This window comes from Eretmochelys imbricata, chromosome 17, assembly GCF_965152235.1.
Source record: "Eretmochelys imbricata isolate rEreImb1 chromosome 17, rEreImb1.hap1, whole genome shotgun sequence".
Lineage (NCBI taxonomy): Eukaryota > Metazoa > Chordata > Testudines > Cheloniidae > Eretmochelys > Eretmochelys imbricata.
In genome coordinates, this window is record NC_135588.1 from 13,495,732 (window position 1) to 13,516,111 (window position 20,380).

Consider the following 20,380-nt stretch of genomic DNA (forward strand, 5'->3'; position numbering starts at 1 on the left):
CACAGGCTGAGTTCATTAGTGGCATGAGCAGTCTCCTCTTTCTGCTAACGACACTGGATCTGTGTCTATGCTGTCTTCTCTGCATGCAGACTACACAGGACTTTCAGGAGATACACATTGATGAAAGCAGATAAGAATTGCCTTGTGGTTACTTTATTGCCTGGCTGTTCTTTGTATGGTAACCTCCACTGCAGGATGTAATTGGACCTGCCTAAGAGTTTGGGAAGATTTCACTCTCTGCAGGCTGATTTACAAACAGGATGATAATAATAATAAATTAATTAATACCTACCTCTTACACAGAGCTCTTTCCTTTGCAGATCTCAAAGCACTTTACAAGGGAGATCAGTATAATTATCCCCACTTTTTACAGATGGGGAATTTGTGGCACAGGGAGATGATGTGATGGGACCAAAGTCACCTAGCAAACCAGTGGCAGAACTAGGAACAGATCCCAAGTCTCCTGAGTCCCAGTCCAGTGCTGCCACGCTGCTTCCCTCCTACAGCTAATGGAGGTTGCTATCTTGCTGAAATGCTTGAGAGCCTCTGGTTTTTAGAAGTGACTTGCTTGTAACCTCAGCAGGGCATGGGGACAGCCTTTTCATCTTTTTTTTTGTACAGCACCTACCACAATGGGGCCCTGATCTTGACTGCTCTTTGGCTAGTAATATAATATTAAACCATTAATAAGAATGGAAATGAGAGCTGTTCCCCAGGCACCATAGATGTGATTTTGCTGGTGATCATGGTCTCTAGATGTATGCACTCACTGTTCATAACTTGTTTTCTTTCCAGGGGGCAGAGCAATCCAGGGTGGCACATGGACTTTTGAACGACCTTTGAGATAGCAATCAACTAAGATTGATTGATAGTTTCCCTCTCATTCTAGGGGATGGCCAGGTTGATTTTGATGAATTTATGACCATTCTTGGACCTAAGCTGGTATCTTCAGAAGGGAGAGATGGTTTTCTTGGAAATACAATAGACAGCATATTCTGGCAGGTAAGTAAGCTTTTTTTCTTCTTAAAGCAACATCAGTGAGCAAATATCATTATCTCAAGAAACAATGAAATGGTTTGAAGCATGAAATATTTTGCTGAAATTGAACAATTGTTTAAAGGTTATTCAGTTCTGTTTATGAGCCAGATAAGACCATAGTGTATTGGTGGAGCTGGCGAGCTGAAGTTAATCAAATGTACAGAATGCTGATCATATCGTATTGGTGCTTGTGTGTTCTATGAGATACAATAGATCAAACAATTTGGGATCCAAGTCTGGGGATAATGAAACCCTCTGTGTATCACAGAACAAGTAGACTGGCAGTGCCATTTGCAAGCTGCTCCCTCGCTGACCCATCAATGTGCCTCAACCCTGCCCTACCAGGGTAAGATGATAGCTCACGTTCCATGTGAATTCAGTCCTTGGTGCTGAGACTCCTGTCTAAGGTGTCAACCAGTGCCTGTAAACTTGATAACTGTACTGAGCTGTGCAGGCTTCCAAAAAGGATTGGATTTTTGTATGATGACAAGGTTATGCTGAGTTGTTATAGTAAGGATTACTTCCCTTCCCGCCCCTTCCCCCCCCCCCCCCAACACACGCCCACCCCCAAATTTTGGAGGGGATATAAATGTTAGTGCTTCAGGACATAAGCAATCCTCTAACCATTGGGAGTTAGATATAAACTTTCCCTGTGGACATATTATTTCATAACTGCCTCCTGCAGGGTTTCTTGCCCCTTCCCCAGGCCTGCTGTTTGAGACAGGACTATTGGACTAGATGGACCACGGTATCCAGTATTTCTCCGCTACTATGAGATGAGCAGTGATTTCACATAGCAACTGAGTGCTTTTGGGTGGCCTAACAGCTTTTGGTCACTATCAAGCCTAGTCCTTGTGGAAACTGACACCCTAACTCTAAAAGGCTTTGTCTCCTGTTACTAGTTCCTGCAGACATTCGGTCTGCCATATTTGAGTGGTTTAAAACTTGTTTATGATACATGGTGGGATGATAGGAACAAGCTTGAAAATGTTAGCTCTGTATTTCCACCATTCATTCATCAGAGTAAGTACTCAGTGTTGATGAACCAGCAATGAATTATGACATATCTGGGAGGGAAACAGTGTTTGAAGAAACATTAAGAAGTTCCGGGACTTTGCAGAAAATCATTATTGTTCTTCTACAGCCTCCACCGAGCCCCACAGGTGAGTCACTTATCAAAGAGCTTGACTAGTACAAAGGGGAAAAAGCTCTAGCTCTTCTTACCAAACAGTATATGCCTGTGGCTAGCCTTGCCTCATGAGACGGAGCAGGGGAATTCTGGGTTCTATGTCTGGCACTGCTGTGGACTCTATATTTGCCACTGACTTTAATTCTTTTGTGCTGTGGTTTACTTTGCTTATGCAATGAGGAAAATAATAATGCTTCTCTTCCTCACAGGACTCCTGTGAGAATTAATTAAGAGTTTTGTGATTCTCAGGTGACAGATGCTATACAAGCTGTGAGAAATAGTCTGGGGAGTTATCTATGGGCAACAAAGATTTGACTGAATTGCATGTGTGCTTCCGAGCATGTAAAACATTGTATGTATTGTTAAAGCTTGTAATAATAATTCCTAGCTCTTACATAATGCTTTTCATTCATAGATCTGCAAGCACTTTGCAAAAGAGGGTAATATCTTTATTAGATGGGGAAACTGAGGCACGGGGAGGGGCCATGACTCACCCAGCATAGCAATGGCAGACCCACAAATTGAACCCTGGTCTCCTGAGTTCTAGTTCATTGACCTATCCATGAGGCCACATCTAAGACTGGCGAACACACATTTTCATTTTGCATACAAAAATGTATCCCTCTTCTTTCTGAGCAGGTAACATTTGTCTAAAATGTGCCTCAGCAATTTGACTGCTTGTTCTCAGAAGAGTAAACCAGCAGAAGAATGTAGGAGAGCGCAACTCACATGTGTGGCATGTTTCCTTTGCTTATTTTACCTACTCAGATATCAGAGCCTTGATTTATCAAAATATTTAAGCAGTATTAAAGTCCCATCCCAGTACAACAAAGTATTTAAGTACATGCTGAAGTTCAGTGGGCCTTAAGCACATGCTTAAAGTAATGCACATGATGAAGTGCCTTGCTGAACTGGGGTCTAAATGCACTCTCAACATCCCACTAATGCAGACTTTTAACTTTCTCGCAAAAGGGAAAGACGTGGAGATGTGTAGTGATTTTTGCATGTTGACATTTTTGGAAAATCCCCTCAAGTATCTAAAGAAAGTTGAGAGTAGCTGCAGCCTTGTTATGTCCATTCAAAAGCTATAAGTGGGCCAAGGCAGTTGAAGGTGTTAACACAGCCACTAGAAGGTTATCTTGTGTAGGTTGTTAGCTGAAGGCCTGGGGCACCACATCATAGAATCAGCATGTCAAGAGGCACCTCTGAGAAGTTTTTTATATCAGGTGCGGAGGCAGAAGATACATTTTTGGCTTCCAGAAACTGCTTTGCCACACTATCCATCCAATCTCTCATTCTCCAACTGTCACGATTTTGGCTTGCATGATATTTTTGCCGAAGGCCCAGCTTCCTATATTAATGGTGCTTTCATCCAGATTCTGTTCCCAGCACAGTTTAAATAATACAATGACAGAGTTAAATAATAAACAGCAGCAGAAGGAGAGAGAAATTCGAAGGAACCAGCGAGGGATGAGAGATGCGTGTTCAAATGAAACTGGGAGTGTGTTGGTGTGATACAGGAAGGCTGCTCCAGATGGCATGAGCTGGAGAGGGGAAGGATCTTGCAACAACACTAGCAGGACTGCGGGAAGACAGAGAAAGGATGCCAATGGTAGAAGAGTAGAGAGAGCAAAGATGGGAACAGGGTGTGTAAGAAACGGACCTGAAATAATATCAAACTGGGGCATTCTTCCTGTTGCAAATATTAGGTAAAGCGTAATGGACATTCAGAAAATAGTTAATCTCTGCTGAGGGCTGTACAGTGGCACAGATTGGGAGAATGAAGGGTTTTTCAAACATATGTTTCCTATTTTCCTTCCCACGTGAGCTTTAAATTGCATTTTATCAGTTCTTGTCAAGGCAGCTCGCTCACTCTCTTTCTACGGTAGCCAAGATCAGTTCCACTCCGGAAAGAAAGGCTTTCCATGTTCTTGCATGATTGTTCAAGAGGTTGTAGGGTGGGGATGGGGGGCAGGTAACATTGTAAAGAGTATTTCCGTTCAACGTAGTGTTGAACAATTGTATCAATAAAGCCAAGGGAACGTTAATATCTATCTCTGTAGCGCTGCCTCTGTAGAATTTCGAGCTGGAGCTTGTACAAATGGAATACAGTTTTGCAGAGAATGTTGTCAATTACATATTTCAGTCCCTAGTTCTCCGTCTCAGCCCCATATGCCCAGATGTGGTTTTTACTGATGCTTTCAGTTTACAAGTGAATATAAAATTTAACCTTGGGTAGATGTCTTAAACTTTCCCGGAACTTGTTTTTCTTACAAACAAAAGTTCTCTGATACCAGAAGCTTTTTATGAGCACTTAGTTTGGGCGATTATGATGTATGATTTGAAGGACAAAAGGATTTGTAGTGTAGTGTTTTCCATAGTGTGTGTGTGTGGGGGGGGGCATGCCTCTAGTGGGGCTGACGGATGAGCTAGGGTGGTGCAAATAGACCATTCCATTGATCACCAGAGTGTCAGCTTTTTTTTTTTTTGAAGTAAGAATAAGGGTAAAAAATTAAAAAGTGTCTAAGGGAATGTCTATACTACATCTTATGTTGGCATAACCTACGTCACTCAGGGATGGGAGTAAACCACCCCCCCCCCCCGAGCGACATAAGTCACATCGACAAAAGCGTCGGTGTGGGCAGCACCGTGTTGGCTGGAGAGCTTGTGCCAATCACAGAGGGGGTGTTATTTTGCCGATGGGAGAGCTTTCTTCTAGAGTGTCTTCATCACACGTTCTGCAGTGGCATAGCAAACTTAGCAAAGCACACTGATTTACGTAGCAGGGCATTATGCAGCCATGGGCCATCAGGCCAGCCAAGCATGTTCTGCTAACATGGGAGCTTTTGTGATGCAAGAAGGGAAGGAAGGCTGGTTCCAGCCATGTAGAGGAGAATGGGTTTTCTCTTCTCACCACCAGGTGGTGATGGATGTGCTGAGGACAGGGTGAGACACAAGCCCAGTAGATTTGTGACTATTGCTGGGTGAATTTATTTTAGCGAATAGTAAATTTGCCACACACAAAAATGCAGTTTGGGGGCGAACAAAACTCTTTGCGAATTCAGGTTGAGTTTGGCAAATAGTTTTGGCTGAATGAAAAGCAGAGGGGGAAAAATTAAAAAGATAGAAATGAACCATTTTGATATTTTTCAGAGTAGCAGCCGTGTTAGTCTGTATCCGCAAAAAGAAAAGGAGGACTCGTGGCACCTTAGAGACTAACCAATTTATTTGAGCATAAGCTTTCATGAGCTACAGCCCACTTCATCGGATGCATTCAGTGGAAAATACAGCGGGGAGATTTATATACACAGAGAACATGAAACAATGGTTGTTACCGTACAGACTGTAACGAGAGTGATCAGGTAAGGTGAGCTACTACCAGCAGGAGAGTGTGGAGGGAAAAACCTTTTGTAGTGATAATCAAGCTGGGCCATTTCCAGCAGTTAACAAGAACGTAGCTCACGAAAGCTTATGCTCAAATAAATTTGTTAGTCTCTAAGGTGCCACAAGTCCTCATTTTGATATTGGCATTTTCAAAATGACATTTTTTTAACCTGCACAAATTCCTTTTTTGTTTTGTCAAGAAAAATAAACCCAAAGGAAAACATTTCAGTTTTGGTTCCAAACTAATTTTTTTTCCTGGATTTCTCAGTACCACCATCTATTATTCGCTCAGCTCTATTCATGACTATATCCAGGGACTGAGAAGGCTACAGCAGCTTCCAGTATTGGCCTGAGATGGCTGTGGTGATTTTTATTAGGCCAGCGGAGGGCAGGATTCTGTCTTCTGCTGGCCTCTACAGAAAACTCATTACTGAGGGCAAGGACCCCAGTTCCCTTTCTATGTGGTGAGCAATAAGGATGCAGTGAGGAAGGGGATAGAACAGTTGCATTTCCACAGCCTGGCTTCCGTTGCTGACGCTTTAATGAATTTATGTGAGGAGCTGCCTGTTCATAATCTATTGTCAGTTGTCATTACTAATGGAATGACTCTCCCATGGGATAGTTCTATGCTGTATTAAGCCACTCAATCAATCAGTGGTTTAATAGAATGAAATGAGGAAGGAAATATTTGGAAATCTCATTGACATCAACAAAAGCCCAGTGCAAGCTTGAGGGAGGGAGGGCTGAGACTCTGAAAGATATAAGGTGGTTGGGGAAGGGCGCTGTTTTTTTTCTACGTCTAGTAGATAAATTTAACAAAATTTCTTCCTCTGAAAACCTGAGGAACAGTTAGTTCCTCCTCTAGTCCCTGCAGAGGAATTAGTTTGGAGCCAGCACGTTTTTTAGCATTGTTATAATCCCTGAGGATGTATTTTGTCTCTCTGAAAATAGTATTCAGAGTAACAGCCATGTTAGTCTGTATTCGCAAAAAGAAAAGGAGTACTTGTGGCACCTTAGAGACTAACCAATTTATTTGAGCATGAGCTTTCGTGAGCTACAGCTCACTTCATCGGATGCATACCGTGGAAACTGCAGCAGACTTTATATACACACAGAGAATATGAAACAATACCTCCTCCCACCCCACTGTCCTGCTGGTAATAGTATGTAATTTAGCCAAGTAAGAAACCCGGCACTTCTTCACCAGCATTGGAAAAGTGTATTTCTAAATAATGGATTTCCTTCTCCCCAGCTGGGCTGGGCTGGAGAGGGCTTGGGAGTATGTAGATTCCGGTGCATCCTTTATTTTGTTCTACTCTAATGCTGGTCTTCCCAGTTTGTCTGGGATCTGGCTTAGCCAATACTTCATTAATTGTCTTTCGTCAGCTCCCCTTACTTTTGCAATCAGCTGATAAACCAAGCAATTCCAAGCCCTCAGCACAGATGCATTACACTTGTGTAATATGCGGTGAAACCGCAGTAAACCCCATTTTACATCAGTGCAACACATCTACACTGGGAGTTTGCAAACTCGTGTAGCTACATTGATACAAATTTTCCAAGTATGGACTTTAAGAGGTGGTGTTTCAGCCTTTGCAGTATGGCAGCAGCCCCATTCATTCACAGTTTTTACCGAGGACTCCAGCCAACATTTGCTGTGGTTCTAAATAATGGCAGATGCTCGAAACTGTGTAACGCTAAGTTTGTAGGTCAAAGCTCCAGATGATGCACAATGTTTGGTGGTTGGCTCAGCTGTCGGAGTCTTATATGTCTGTTGACTACTGAATCAGAGAATGAGCTGTATGAGGTGCTTGGCTCATAGACTGCTGCATGTGCTGTGGTCCGTGGAGGAAAGCTTAGCAATGCTTCAGAGTAGCAGCCGTGTTAGTCTGTATTCGCAAAAAGAAAAGGAGGACGTGTGGCACCTTAGAGACTAACCAATTTATTTGAGTATAAGCTTTCGTGAGCGAGAGCTCACTTCATCGGAATGCCACATGTCCTCCTTTTCTTTTTTAGTAATGTTTGTAACTCTAGTGCACATGTGATGGCCACCATATTGGCGCATGCTCCAGGGATTGACCCAGGAACCTCCAGAGCTAGAAGCATGAATTTCTACAGCTTAAACCAAAATTCTCTAGCTGGGGCTGTCCCACTCATATTTTTTGGAGATTAAGCACAGAGGCGTACCTATAACGTGCACTCACCAGTGGATTACCCAAACAAGCCAACATTTTCAAAAGTGATCTGCAATTTTGGGTGCCTCCACTTTCGGGCGCCCAGCTTGACATATATTGAAAGGGGGGTGATTTTCATAGGGCAGGTGCTCAGAACTTTCTGAAAATCAGACATTTTTATAGCGTCTTCAGTGGAGCATCCAGAATCTCCAGTCACTTTTGAAAACCTTGGTCTGCTGTTGATTAGCAGACATTACTACAGTCTTCACTGCCTGCTTGGCACGATTGCACTGCATTTCTCGACTCCTTCTCCCATTTACACAGGGTTGGTGATGCCCAGGATTCTTCACCACTCCTTTTGGTCCATGACACATGGGCTCATGAGTCTTGGAGTTCCAGTCCTCCTCTCTTCAGACATCTCTGATAGTCTTTCCACCATATCCTCAGTCTTTCTTGCTGCCCTCTTCCTCCCGTGGCTTTCTTTGCGGATCATTCTTCTCCCACTCTTGTCACATGTCCATCTAACCTCAAATGCGCGTTTTCCAGTGTACCTATCACGGAGAGTCCCGAGTTAATTTTGCCCCTGATTTCTTCCATGCACACTATAGCCATCCTCCGCTTGCCTGCCATTCATCTCAGTACGCAACAAGAGACCTCTGTTCATGGCACAGGTATCCTGCATAGAAGTGCTTTGCGCAGCCTGCTGGAATATACATGAATTCATGCATTTGTTAGGTTCATGAATTATATGCCATCCATGAAGTTGCTGTTTGTCCTGTGACGAGTGTCTCCATTCTTTAACCCTTTCCACCACTACATAACAAATGTGAAGGCCAGGATTTCAAGAATAACTTGGAACACTTGGGATGTCTTGGTTTTTGGGTGGTCAACTGGAGACACCTAATGGGGCCTATTTTTAGACAGCATTAAACAGTGTCTGTCTGAAAACCAGGTCCACTTAAGCCATCTCAAATTGGGTATCCAAAACCAGAGGCATCTGAAATCACTAAATTTTGAAAATCTAGGCCAAAATGTTTCTGCTCAAAAGCAGGAGACTAGACCTCTGCTGTAGCCAACAATAGGGAGAAAAGAAGACTTCCCGTTCCTATTGTGTTGCATAGTTTGCACAGGCCTATTTGTACCATTAGGCTTCTTAAAAGACACCAAAGCCTTTCGAGTCTGAGGTATATTTAAAGCTAACAATTTATATAAAGAGGCTTCCTGCATGCTGGGTCATGTTGCTTTATCAGTGTGGCAGGTGGTGATTTTGGTATTCAGCGTCACATACTTGGAAACACACACACACTGACTATTTCTTAATTCACAGAGGTTATTTTTTACACACACACACACACACACACACACACACACACACACACACACACACACACACACACACACACACACACACACACACACACACACACACACACACACACACACACAGAGAGAGAGAGTTTTGGTCTGTGTCTGGTGGTGGTTTCCTCGCCTCCTGATATATAAAATAGCAACTTTGCTCTGACTTTCTTAATGAGCCAGTTTGGAGAACACTTCAATCTCTCTGGTCACTTGATTACAGACCTAAAAGTGGCAATTCTTCAACAAAAAACCTTCCAAAACAGACTCCAACGAGAGACTGCTGAATTGAAATTAATTTGCTAACTGGATACAATTAACTTAGGCTTGAATAAAGACTGGGAGTGGATGGGTCATTACACAAAGTAAAACTATTTCCTCATGTTTATCCCCCACTCCACCCCCCCGCAGTTCCTCAGACGTTCTTGTCAACTGCTGGAAATGGCCCACCTTGATTATCACTACAAAAGGTTTTTTTCCCCCCACTCTCCTGCTGGTAATAGCTCACCTTACCTGATCATTCTCGTTACAGTGTGTATGGTAACACCCATTGTTCCATGTTCTCTGTGTATATAAATCTCCCCACTGTATTTTCCACTGAATGCATCCGATGAAGTGAGCTGTAGCTCACAAAAGCTTATGCTCAAATAAATTTGTTAGTCTCTAAGGTGCCACAAGTCCTCCTTTTTTTTTTTTTTTAAATGAATGGAGCTGTGAGTGCCAAAAGTAAATGCACGTGGCTGTAGGTATCTGTGTTGATGGCGTGTCTGGAATTTGAACTGGCATGGGGCTCCATTGCTCCCTATGAGATCTGCTTTGGATAGGTTCAGTGGTGGAAATTCTTCAATACATATTGCGTGCTCTTTTGAAGTTTCTTTGCTGGGTTTGTTGGGAGAAATGTCTTTTATTTAGATATAGTCCTTATGTTAAATTTCAAGTACAACAACAAAGGCAATGGAGGAATGCATGCAGGACTCATGCCTTCCATCTTGAGCAAAGCAAGCTGTCATGGGAAAAGAAGGAAGGTCCTCTCATGGATTGGTAACTGGTTAAAAGATAGGAAACAAAGGGTAGGAATAAATGGTCAGTTTTCAGAATGGAGAGAGATAAATAGTGGTGTCCCCCAGGGGTCTGTACTGGGACTAATTCTATTCAACATATTCATAAATGATTGGGAAAACGGGGTAAACAGTGAGGTGGCAAAATTTTCAGATGATAACTATCTTGAGTAGTTTTGTAAGTCCCCAGCAGACTGTGAAGAGCTACAAAGGGATCTCTCAAAACTGGGTCACTGGGCAGCAAAATGGCAGATGAAATTCAATGTTGATAAATGCAAAAAAGATATATTGGAATTGGAAAAGGTTCAGAAAAGGGCAACAAAAATGAATAGGGGTATGGAACAGCTTCCATATGAGGAGAGATTAATAAGATGGTGACTTTTCAGCTTGGAAAAGAGATAACTAAGGGGGATATGATAGAGGTCTATAAAATCATGACTGGTGTGGGGAAAGTTAATAAGAGTTGTATCTGATGAAGTGAGCTGTAGCTCACGAAAGCTCATGCTCAAATAAATTGGTTAGTCTCTAAGGTGCCACAAGTACTCCTTTTCTTTTTGCGAATACAGACTAACACGGCTGCTACTCTGAAACCTGTTAATAAGAGTGTTATTTATTCTCATAACACAAGAACTAGGGGTGATCAAATCAAATTAATAGGCAGCAGGTTTAAAACAAACAAAAGGAAGTATTTCTTCACACAACGCACAGTCAATCTGTGGAACTCCTTGCCAGAGGATGTTGTGAAGGCTAAGACTATAACAGGGTTCAAAAAAGAACTAGATAACTAGATAATGGCTATTAGCCAGGATGGGCAGGGATGCTGTCCCTCGCCTCTGTTTGCCAGAAGCTGGGAATGAGCAACAGGGGGTGGATCACTTGATGATTGATTACCTGTTCTGTTCATTCCCTCTGGGGTACCTGGCATTGGCCACTGTCGGAAAACAGGATACTGAGCTAGATGGACCTTTGGTCTGACCCGGTATGACTGTTCTTATGTTCTTTGAGGAAGGGTTTTCCATAGTACCGTTCTGGCCAGAAGCTAAGCACAGACTACACACCCAAAACTAATTTAAATCAATAGACTTGCAGATGTCCAGCGCCCTTCTGGTTCAGGCCCAAAGAGCCTTTTTTTTTGATTTAGCTTCTCCAAACAGTTTCAAATAATCTATTTTAGGTACTTATATGGCCCCCATTACCAGAGTATCTAAGCTCCAATAATCTTTAATGAATGTATTCCCCCCCATATCACCCCTATCAAGTAGGCCAATGCTATTACCATCATTCTACAGAGGGGGAATTAAGGCACAGAGACACTAAGGTCTGGTCTACACCTAAAATTTAGGGCAACCTAGCTATGTTACTCAAGGGTGTCAAAAATTCAGCTCCCCTCCCCGCCCCGAGAGATGTAGTTAAGGCAACCTAGTTCCAGTATAGACTTCTTCCAGTATAGACTTCTTCCATCAACCTAGCCACTGTCTCTTGAAGGAGTGGTTTTCTACAGCAATAGAAAACCCGCTTCTGTTGCTGTAGCAAGTCTCTACGCTGCTGCAGTGCTTGTAGTGTGGACATAACCTAAGTGTCTTGCTCCAGGGTGCACTGAGGGTCTTTGTTAAAGCAGGGAGTTGAGCTCAGGTTTCCCAAGTCCCAGGCCAGCACCCTACCCACTGGACCATCTTTCCTCTCTTCAGAGGTATCTAAGAAATGGCTTATTAGGGATTTGGAATGCTGGGAAATTTTGCTAAATCATAGAATCATAGAATCATAGAATATCAGGGTTGGAAGGGACCCCTGAAGGTCATCTAGTCCAACCCCCTGCTCGAAGCAGGACCAATTCCCAGTTAAATCATCCCAGCCAGGGCTTTGTCAAGCCTGACCTTAAAAACTTCCAAGGAAGGAGATTCCACCACCTCCCTAGGCAACGCATTCCAGTGTTTCACCACCCTCTTAGTGAAAAAGTTTTTCCTAATATCCAATCTAAATCTCCCCCACTGCAACTTGAGACCATTACTCCTCGTTCTGTCATCTGCTACCATTGAGAACAGTCTAGAGCCATCCTCTTTGGAACCCCCTTTCAGGTAGTTGAAAGCAGCTATCAAATCCCCCCTCATTCTTCTCTTCTGCAGGCTAAACAATCCCAGCTCCCTCAGCCTCTCCTCATAAGTCATGTGTTCTAGACCCCTAATCATTTTTGTTGCCCTTCGCTGGACTCTCTCCAATTTATCCACATCCTTCTTGTAGTGTGGGGCCCAAAACTGGACACAGTACTCCAGATGAGGCCTCACCAATGTCGAATAGAGGGGGACGATCACGTCCCTCGATCTGCTCGCTATGCCCCTACTTATACAACAAACCTTCCCTAGACCACCTTCTTTCGGTTGTTGTGGTTGTTATCAGGTTCTTGTAATATGCTTGTGTCTTTCGGTTTGCTTAACAGAACAATAACAATGCAGAAAAAAACAATTTCCTAATGAGGTATGTGAACACTAGAGCCGATGGAGAAATAAAAACCTATTTTCACAAAGAATTGCTGAATGTTGAAGTGATTTTCAGTCTGAAGTGTTCAAAACAGACCCATTTGTTGTTTTTTCAAAAATTTTTCCCCAAAAAGGTTGAAAACGTCACCAAAATTTTTTGTTTACCAACAACTTGATTTTTCAGTAAAATGAATTTTTTTGCCTGGGAGCCAGGGAAGTGGAGCAGGCTGGGGCCAGGTCACTCCACTTCCTGCAGGAAGTGGCCAGCCCCGCCCTGTCCCCCATGGAAGCCTAGGGCCCCACACAGCCCCCCTGCGGAGGCCTGGGGCCAGTTCCCGCCTGTGGAGGCCTGGGACCCCAGGCTGCTCTGCTCTCCTGGCTCCCAGGCTTGGGGAGATGGGGGAACAGCCCCCAGCACTCACCGGCGGCGCGGCTGGGAGCCAGGGAAGTGGAGCAGGCTTCAGGGGAGTGGGGGTGGGGCGGGGCTGGGGCAGAGCAGGGGCGGGGGCCTGGGGAAGAGCCGGAGCAGGGGCTGGAGCAGCACGCAGCTGCGCAGGGCACCAGGAAATTTGGTGCCCCACGCAGCTGTATGCTTTGCGTATGGGTAAGGACAGCCCTGTACAGGCCCATGTCCCACAGAGCTTGGGTCAATGTGCAGTGTAGACATACCCTAAATGTACACCCAAGTGGTAGCATTGTGGTGCCCTGGTGTGAAATCAGGATTTTCAGTTGCAGTCTGCTGGTTAAAGCCTGATCTGAAGACTACTGAATTCAATGGAAAGACTTGCATTGACTTTTCAAGGGAGTGTGGATCAGGCCCTAAATGGTATATTGGTTGTGCAGTGATATCAGCAAAACAGCAATGTTAAACCGTGTGCAGATGACCGACTTGAAGCAGTTAGCATCTGCAGATGGCAACAGGGTTTGAAAAAGTAAGCCATGCACCTTTAGCAGGCCACCAGTCATGAGCGTAGATGCGTGTTGGACAGCTTTTCCATCGTAACACCTAGAACTGTGCCACCCCAGTGGCACACACTCACCTGTCTTTGTAAAATGCCTTTATTGTTTTGGTCTAATAGGGCACGGCTCACCATGCTGGCTGCTGCGAATGAGTGCTTCATAACTCTTTGCTCTCCCCAGCACCCAGGTTGAGTAACTGCTCTGGGTGCTGGGGATTCCCCACTGGCAGGAAGGGGAGGAATCCTGACCCTCCACAGCTGATGGATAACTCTGTGGCCCTAGCATTCCCAATCATGAGATCACTGTTTGACCTCAGTTGCATCCCTTGCTTCCTCCTGGGCACCGCCCCTCGCCCTGGGCTAGGATGTTCAAAAAAGCCTCATGGAGTTAGGCACCCAGCTTCCACTGGAAGTCAATAGGATTTGGGTGTTTACCTCCCTTTGAAAACCCCAATCTTTCTCCTTAAAGAGTCCCATCAAACTTTGTTATGCCACCCCTTTCAAGTCATGACTTTCTCTTGTGCTAGCTCTCCAGCTCTGTCCTAAGTGGCCTTGACAAATCACATCCTCTGATCTCGTTCAATGCCTTTCTCAGCCTCTCCACCAGTCCCTTACCAGTCTCTTCCAGGATAAGCCATAGTACAGCTTAGTTCTTCCATCACACACCTCCCTAGCGGTGAACACCATCTTTTGTTTGGATGACAGTCCATACATCACTGGCCCTGAATTTTAGCCCATCGTTTCTGGTCCAGCTGGCACTTGAAAAAGAAAAACAAAACATAAGCCCTGGTTTTCAAGTGTTTTTGAGATGAATTTTACAAATAGACACTGTAGAGGTTTGAAATTGATTGTCTGGCAGGAGTAGAATAGGTTACTGTCTAGTGTGTTGGGGCAAAAATTGTGCCCACTTAGCTGTGAACTTTGCCTCACCCACTGCAAACTTTGCACTGGCAAAGAAGGACGGGCTTAGTCCTCTCTCCCCCCCCCCCCCCCCAAAAAAAAGTGTTGCTTTGTTAAATACAAATTTCTAGCAGAGACATGATTTACCATTTCCGAGTGGGTGGAAAGATGCTGAACGTGAAGAGAAAGCTGATGAAATGCCAGAGGTCTCTCTCTTTTAATGAATCCACTGTTATCCAGACAAAGTACCTCTCTGCCTGTCTCTCTCCCCCCCTTCATTTTACTGTTTGTGAAGTTAGAAATATATTTCTGTGCCAGCAAGAGAAGAAATACGTTACGCCTTGTAATGCACAGGATTCTCTAGAACTGATTGTCTTAATGCATTTTCTAGTGGCCGGGAAAGATTTACTACTGTATATAATTGAATTCTACATGGTATTATACAGTCGTCATTTTTTAAAAAGAAGTATATATAAGTCACAAGTAGGACTGAAGAAATATGTTGGAACAGATTCTAGCACCACTTACTATGGCATAAATCCGGAATAACACCATTGAAGTCCATGGAAACACTAGAAATATATAAGGATATATCTGTCAATTAGATATTCTCCTTAACCTCTGAGGATAGGACAAGAACCAGTGGGCTTAACTTGCAGCAAGGGCGGTTTAGGTTGGACATTAGGAAAAACTTCCTAACTGTCAGGGTGGTTAAGCACTGGAATAAATTGTCCTGGGAGGTTGTGGAATCTCCATCATTGGAGATTTTTAAGAGCAGGTTAGACAACAACTGTCATGGATGGTCTAGATAATACTTAGTCCTGCCATGAGTGCAGGGAACTGGAGTAGATGACCTCTTGAGGTCCCTTCCAGTCCAATGATTCTATGATATTAAATGATCAAAACCTTTCCTGGTCTCCCTCTTTATGTACTGATATTTACGGTACTTTCTATGTGTAATTTCCCCTGTTGTGAAATGAGCAAGATATCTGTCCAGTGTTTCCATGGAGGTCTTACATAGATCAAGAGTTCTGTCATGAGGCATGTTCATTTTTCAAGGTTTTGTACACTGAGGGCAAAGAAAGGCAGACTTCAGAAGATTCTCTACCAAATTATACAGGTTGATAAGCTCTGATATCAAGAACAAAGTCTAGATATTGTTATGCAGAATATGGAGATGCCTTCACCTCAGCTAAGAAAAGACAAAAAAGAAATCTTACAAAGATTATTTTGATTTCTGTTCTCTTTTGGTCATTGCTGTGTGTGTTGTTTTAGATACCTTTCCCTTGGGGACTGGATAGCTCAGGGAATTGCAAATAAGATACAGAGGGTGTCAATCCATTAGCTTTCTCCAGAGTTATCAGTCCTGCAACTTTCTCCAGCCCTAAAATTCACTCAATTTACTTTTCTTTTCATCGATCTCTCTCTTTCCAAAGTTTAAGTGGATACATTTTAGAGACGCATCACTCGGGGTGGAAAAGAAATGACACAATACTTCTTAGATAGTGCCAATCTTCAATGAAGCATGTGTTGTATACCTACATAGGTATTGTGGGACTCAGTGTAGATAGAACCCAGGAATCTTAGGTCTCAAAACACTAGAGTTAAAAGGACAAAAGCTTTGGTATTATTAATGTTACATATTCTTTGTGAGCTAACCAGTAGGGGGTGACATAATACCACGTGCTTAGACAGTGTGTTACAATGTGTCCCCTTCCCCCAGGATTAGAAATTCTTCTTTCTACTTATTTCAGAGTAACAGCCTTGTTAGTCTGTATTCGCAAAAAGAAAAGGAGTACTTGTGGCACCTTAGAGACTAACCAATTTATTTGAGCATGAGCTTTCGTGAGCTACAGCTCACTTCATCGGATGCATACCGTGGAAACTGCAGCAGACTTTATATATACACAGAGAATATGAAACAATACCTCCTCCCACCCCACTGTCCTGCTGGTAATAGCTTATCTAAAGTGATCATCAGGTTAGGCCATTTCCAGCACAAATCCAGGTTTTCTCACCCTCCACCCCCCCCCCCCCCCGATGATCACTTTAGATAAGCTATTACCAGCAGGACAGTGGGGTGGGAGGAGGTATTGTTTCATATTCTCTGTGTATATATAAAGTCTGCTGCAGTTTCCACGGTATGCATCCGATGAAGTGAGCTGTAGCTCACGAAAGCTCATGCTCAAATAAATTGGTTAGTCTCTAAGGTGCCACAAGTACTCCTTTTCTTCTTTCTACTTACTGGTTCAAGCCAAACATCCTCATGTTTTCTCATAACTCCACCTCTTTATTACTGCCTCCAATACGAAAGCTACGAACTTCTGGCTCTGAAATGCTCTTGCAGTTACTCAAATAGCTTTCAGCAAACTATGTATTTTATTCTGACATTCAAAAATGCTTGAATCCCAAGGGCAGTTTTAAGTCTAAGGGTAGAACATATAATGATCCTAAAATCAAATGATGACGTAATCCTCCAGTGAAAATACATTCACTTAGGAAGTACGTGTACTGGAATTGTACAGAAAGGGAATTTATTTTCCTTAATTTTTTTTTTAACGCTGTAAAACACAAAAGTATATAGTAAAAAAAACCGGGAAAGGTGGAATTTTTTTCTCCAAGTCTTCAATTTGTGCATAATTGTTTTAAAACAAAGATGTTTCATACTAGAAAATTAGAGATTTAAAAATAAAAGAAAATTAGTGTGACCTAGTGCTTAGAACACTGGACTTGGAACTCAGGAGACTTGAGTTCTATATACAGCTCTGTCACTGGTCTGCTGGATGACTTTAGGGAAGTTTCTTAGTCTCTCTGTACTTCAATTTCCCCATCTGTGAAATGGAGGTAATGATACTGATATTTGCAAAGCACTCTGCAATTCACTGATGAAAAGCGCTATGTAAGAGTGAGGTATTTTACCATCATCATCATGTTTCTTTATATTGCTGAACATTCTGGGCTTGTTATAAATTGGATCCCCAGTGCTTTACTTTTGCTGGCAAACTGAAGTACAGAGGGTGACATTCACCCCACACACCACTTAAATCTAGAAACAGGTGAACAGTTAATTTTTTGATTTGGTGGCTAGACTGGAAAAGTTAAATTGTTTCAGTTTGATCTGAAATGAATTTTTTTTTAGTTTTTAAAAAAAGTTGTTTTGGGTCAAATGAAATATTTTTTGTTCAGGATTTAGGGTCTAATCCTGCAAATATTCCAGAGCACATTGCTTCTGTCCAAGACTAGTCTGCTGAAGAAAGCACTTTGCCTGGTAATAACTGTTTATGCGATTAGACCCCTAGGTTGGAAATGGGGATATAGGGCTTTGTGTACAGGAGAGAGCTTGGAGGGTCCTGGCTGGTATGAGCGGGGTCAGATTGAGAATGGATGCAAAGACAGAATGAATCCACTGCCAATGTTCCTCTTAACCACCAGTATTCCTTAGTAAACTCTTAGAACACTCTGCATCTATGTTTTCATCAGAGTTAAAACCATCAGGGTAGATTGCATAGCAAGAATATGTTCAGCTGATGGTTGGTGACTCCAAAGTAAATAGGTTTGAAAAACCAGATTAATTTTTTCCACATCTATATAAAGGCTGAATCTGAGCAGCCTAAATCAAATTGCTGTGTTATAGGTCTTTTGTATAGAAGGGCACAAGCCATAAAATCTCTATCTTAGGTTGGGTCTGGATTTAACCCTTCTACACAGTCACGCACACACACCTTCCCCACACTGGCCCCTGAAAGTTTGTGGAACTGTGAAGTTTGTATTCTGGTTTGGACCCATCTGTAATCTTTCATACTGCTGCGTTAGTGTGTAGGGAATAGAATGCAGCTGAGCTACACAATTCTAATGAGTTTCAAAACTAATGATTCATTGAAACGTCAGGGTTTCTGAACCCAAGCTTGGCAAATATGAAGAGGATTTGATCTTTCCAGCCATACTATGTCTAGCAAAGATTTCTTTTTTAAATTGCTTCTTCAATGTTACATTCCAATAGGAATCTACCAACTGAATTGTTATCACCTGTAGAGATTTTGTGTGTATGTAAGAAAGCAGGATACCTAGGTCAGTTAACACAGCACATTCTTTGACCATCACTGTGTGTGTGTGATATTTCAATCCAGGCACTGATCTGGTGGGGAAGACCATTCTTTTTACAATGGTGTACATTTACCAAGCAAATTAGTGTAGTGTTCCAGAGATGTGGTCAGAGGGGACAAGAACAATCTATTCTATAGATAGAGCTGCAGATCCTCAGAGGGTGTAAATCAGCACAGCTTTATTACTTCAATGGAGCTATGCTGCTTTACACCAGTTGAGAATGGGGACGTTTTTGAGGCTCTGTTGAATGCCAGCTGTGATGAGATGTCTGGAAAGTCAGGCAGACTGAGTCTTGAAGGGAGCACTATTCTCTTCTCTGCAGACTGGAATGCACAAGTAACTACGTTGCTCTCAGAGGATTTTATTTTTTGTATTTATTTTTATAATGTATATACTGGGCATATTAAAATCTCTCTCTCTAGGTGACAGACTTATTTCTGGGTTGAGGTTGGTGGAGTGTGGGGGCCACTCCTTAGATATCTTGTGTTTCTTCCTTATCTGTCATTGGCTCAAAGTGCATGTTTCGAACTTTCATTACCCTCATCTTCTCTCCATTTCTTCTGCTTGGCTGGAACACCAGCTTGCTGAGTCCTGGCTTAATTTAGTCCCCAATTCTGCAACAGCTTATACACGTATTTAACTTTGTGCACTGCAAGTTGTCTCATTTAAGCTAACGGGTCTACTCACAGTGCATGAAGTTAAGCACATGCCTACAGCTTTGCAGGATCAGTGCCTTAAATGTAAGCTCTCTGGGGCTGGACTTGTTCGTTTTTCATACATTTGTCCAGATCCTATCACATTGAGGGCCCATTTTTATTATGGCATCTAGAGAGCCCTGTAAAGAGTAAATAATAATAATTAGAGATGATCAAAACTTTTTGTATGAAAAAGGTTGTGGTTTTTTAGTTGAAAAATCCCCACCCACACCCCATGAAACTTTTCATGAAAGAATTAATGGAGAAAATTTTGAGAATAATCGAAAATGTCTATTTTTACCAACCTTTTCCCAGAAATTTTGATCATTTTTTTTCTTGAAATCCTTATTAAAGTGTTTTATTTACCCCAAACCACGGTTTCTTACAGCAAACCAGGTGTTTGCTAAATGAAAAAAAAAATCGGTAAAAAAATCATGGAAACTTTCATGAAAAACAGAAAATGGGTCCATTTCGAACGGCAAAATGGTAACAACATAAAAAATATTTGTGAAATCATTTCCCCATTTTCTAACTAGCTTGAAGAAGCGTGTGCAGTGTACTTTATCAAGCTTTTCTAGCTGTTTACAGTAGAGTCTGAAGAATGCACCTTGTTCAGACAGGGCATCTCAGTCACTTATGATAATTACTGAGACAAATTTACCTATTGTAGCCTATTGTAATGATCATTCTTTCTATGAATGCTGTTGGTCCAGTGGAATTGGGAAATGCTGTCTTCACAAAATTCCCCTAGTTCCATTTGTCTACCAGAAACCAGCTCTTTGTTTTTCAAGTTACTCTTCTGTTTACACACAGTAAAAGAGTATTGGGGAAAGGACAAGAGAGACTAGAATCCTGTTGTATTCTTCTCACTTCCCGAAACAGTCTGTTCTGATTGCAGTTCAAACAGCTGACTGTTGATTGCTGTATAGGAATCAAATTAGGTGAGTTAAAAACCCATATCAATCACCCTCAGGCACACTTGCATCTGAGACATAGAATCAAAAGCTTTATGGTAATCAAGGTAAAGTGGCTAATTAAGTCCATTAAAA

The 20,380-nt window shown here is 42.5% G+C and overlaps 1 protein-coding gene across 2 annotated transcripts in view; it reads left to right on the forward strand.

Moving 5' to 3' along the window:
- CALN1 (calneuron 1) overlaps positions 1-20,380 on the forward strand; it is a 155,334-nt gene that overhangs the window by 78,836 nt on the left and 56,118 nt on the right. For both annotated transcript variants that reach the window (XM_077836785.1, XM_077836786.1), the window contains exon 3: positions 890-1,002. In XM_077836785.1, coding sequence (XP_077692911.1) covers positions 890-1,002 — 113 coding nt within the window. The remainder of the gene's footprint in view (positions 1-889; positions 1,003-20,380) is intronic.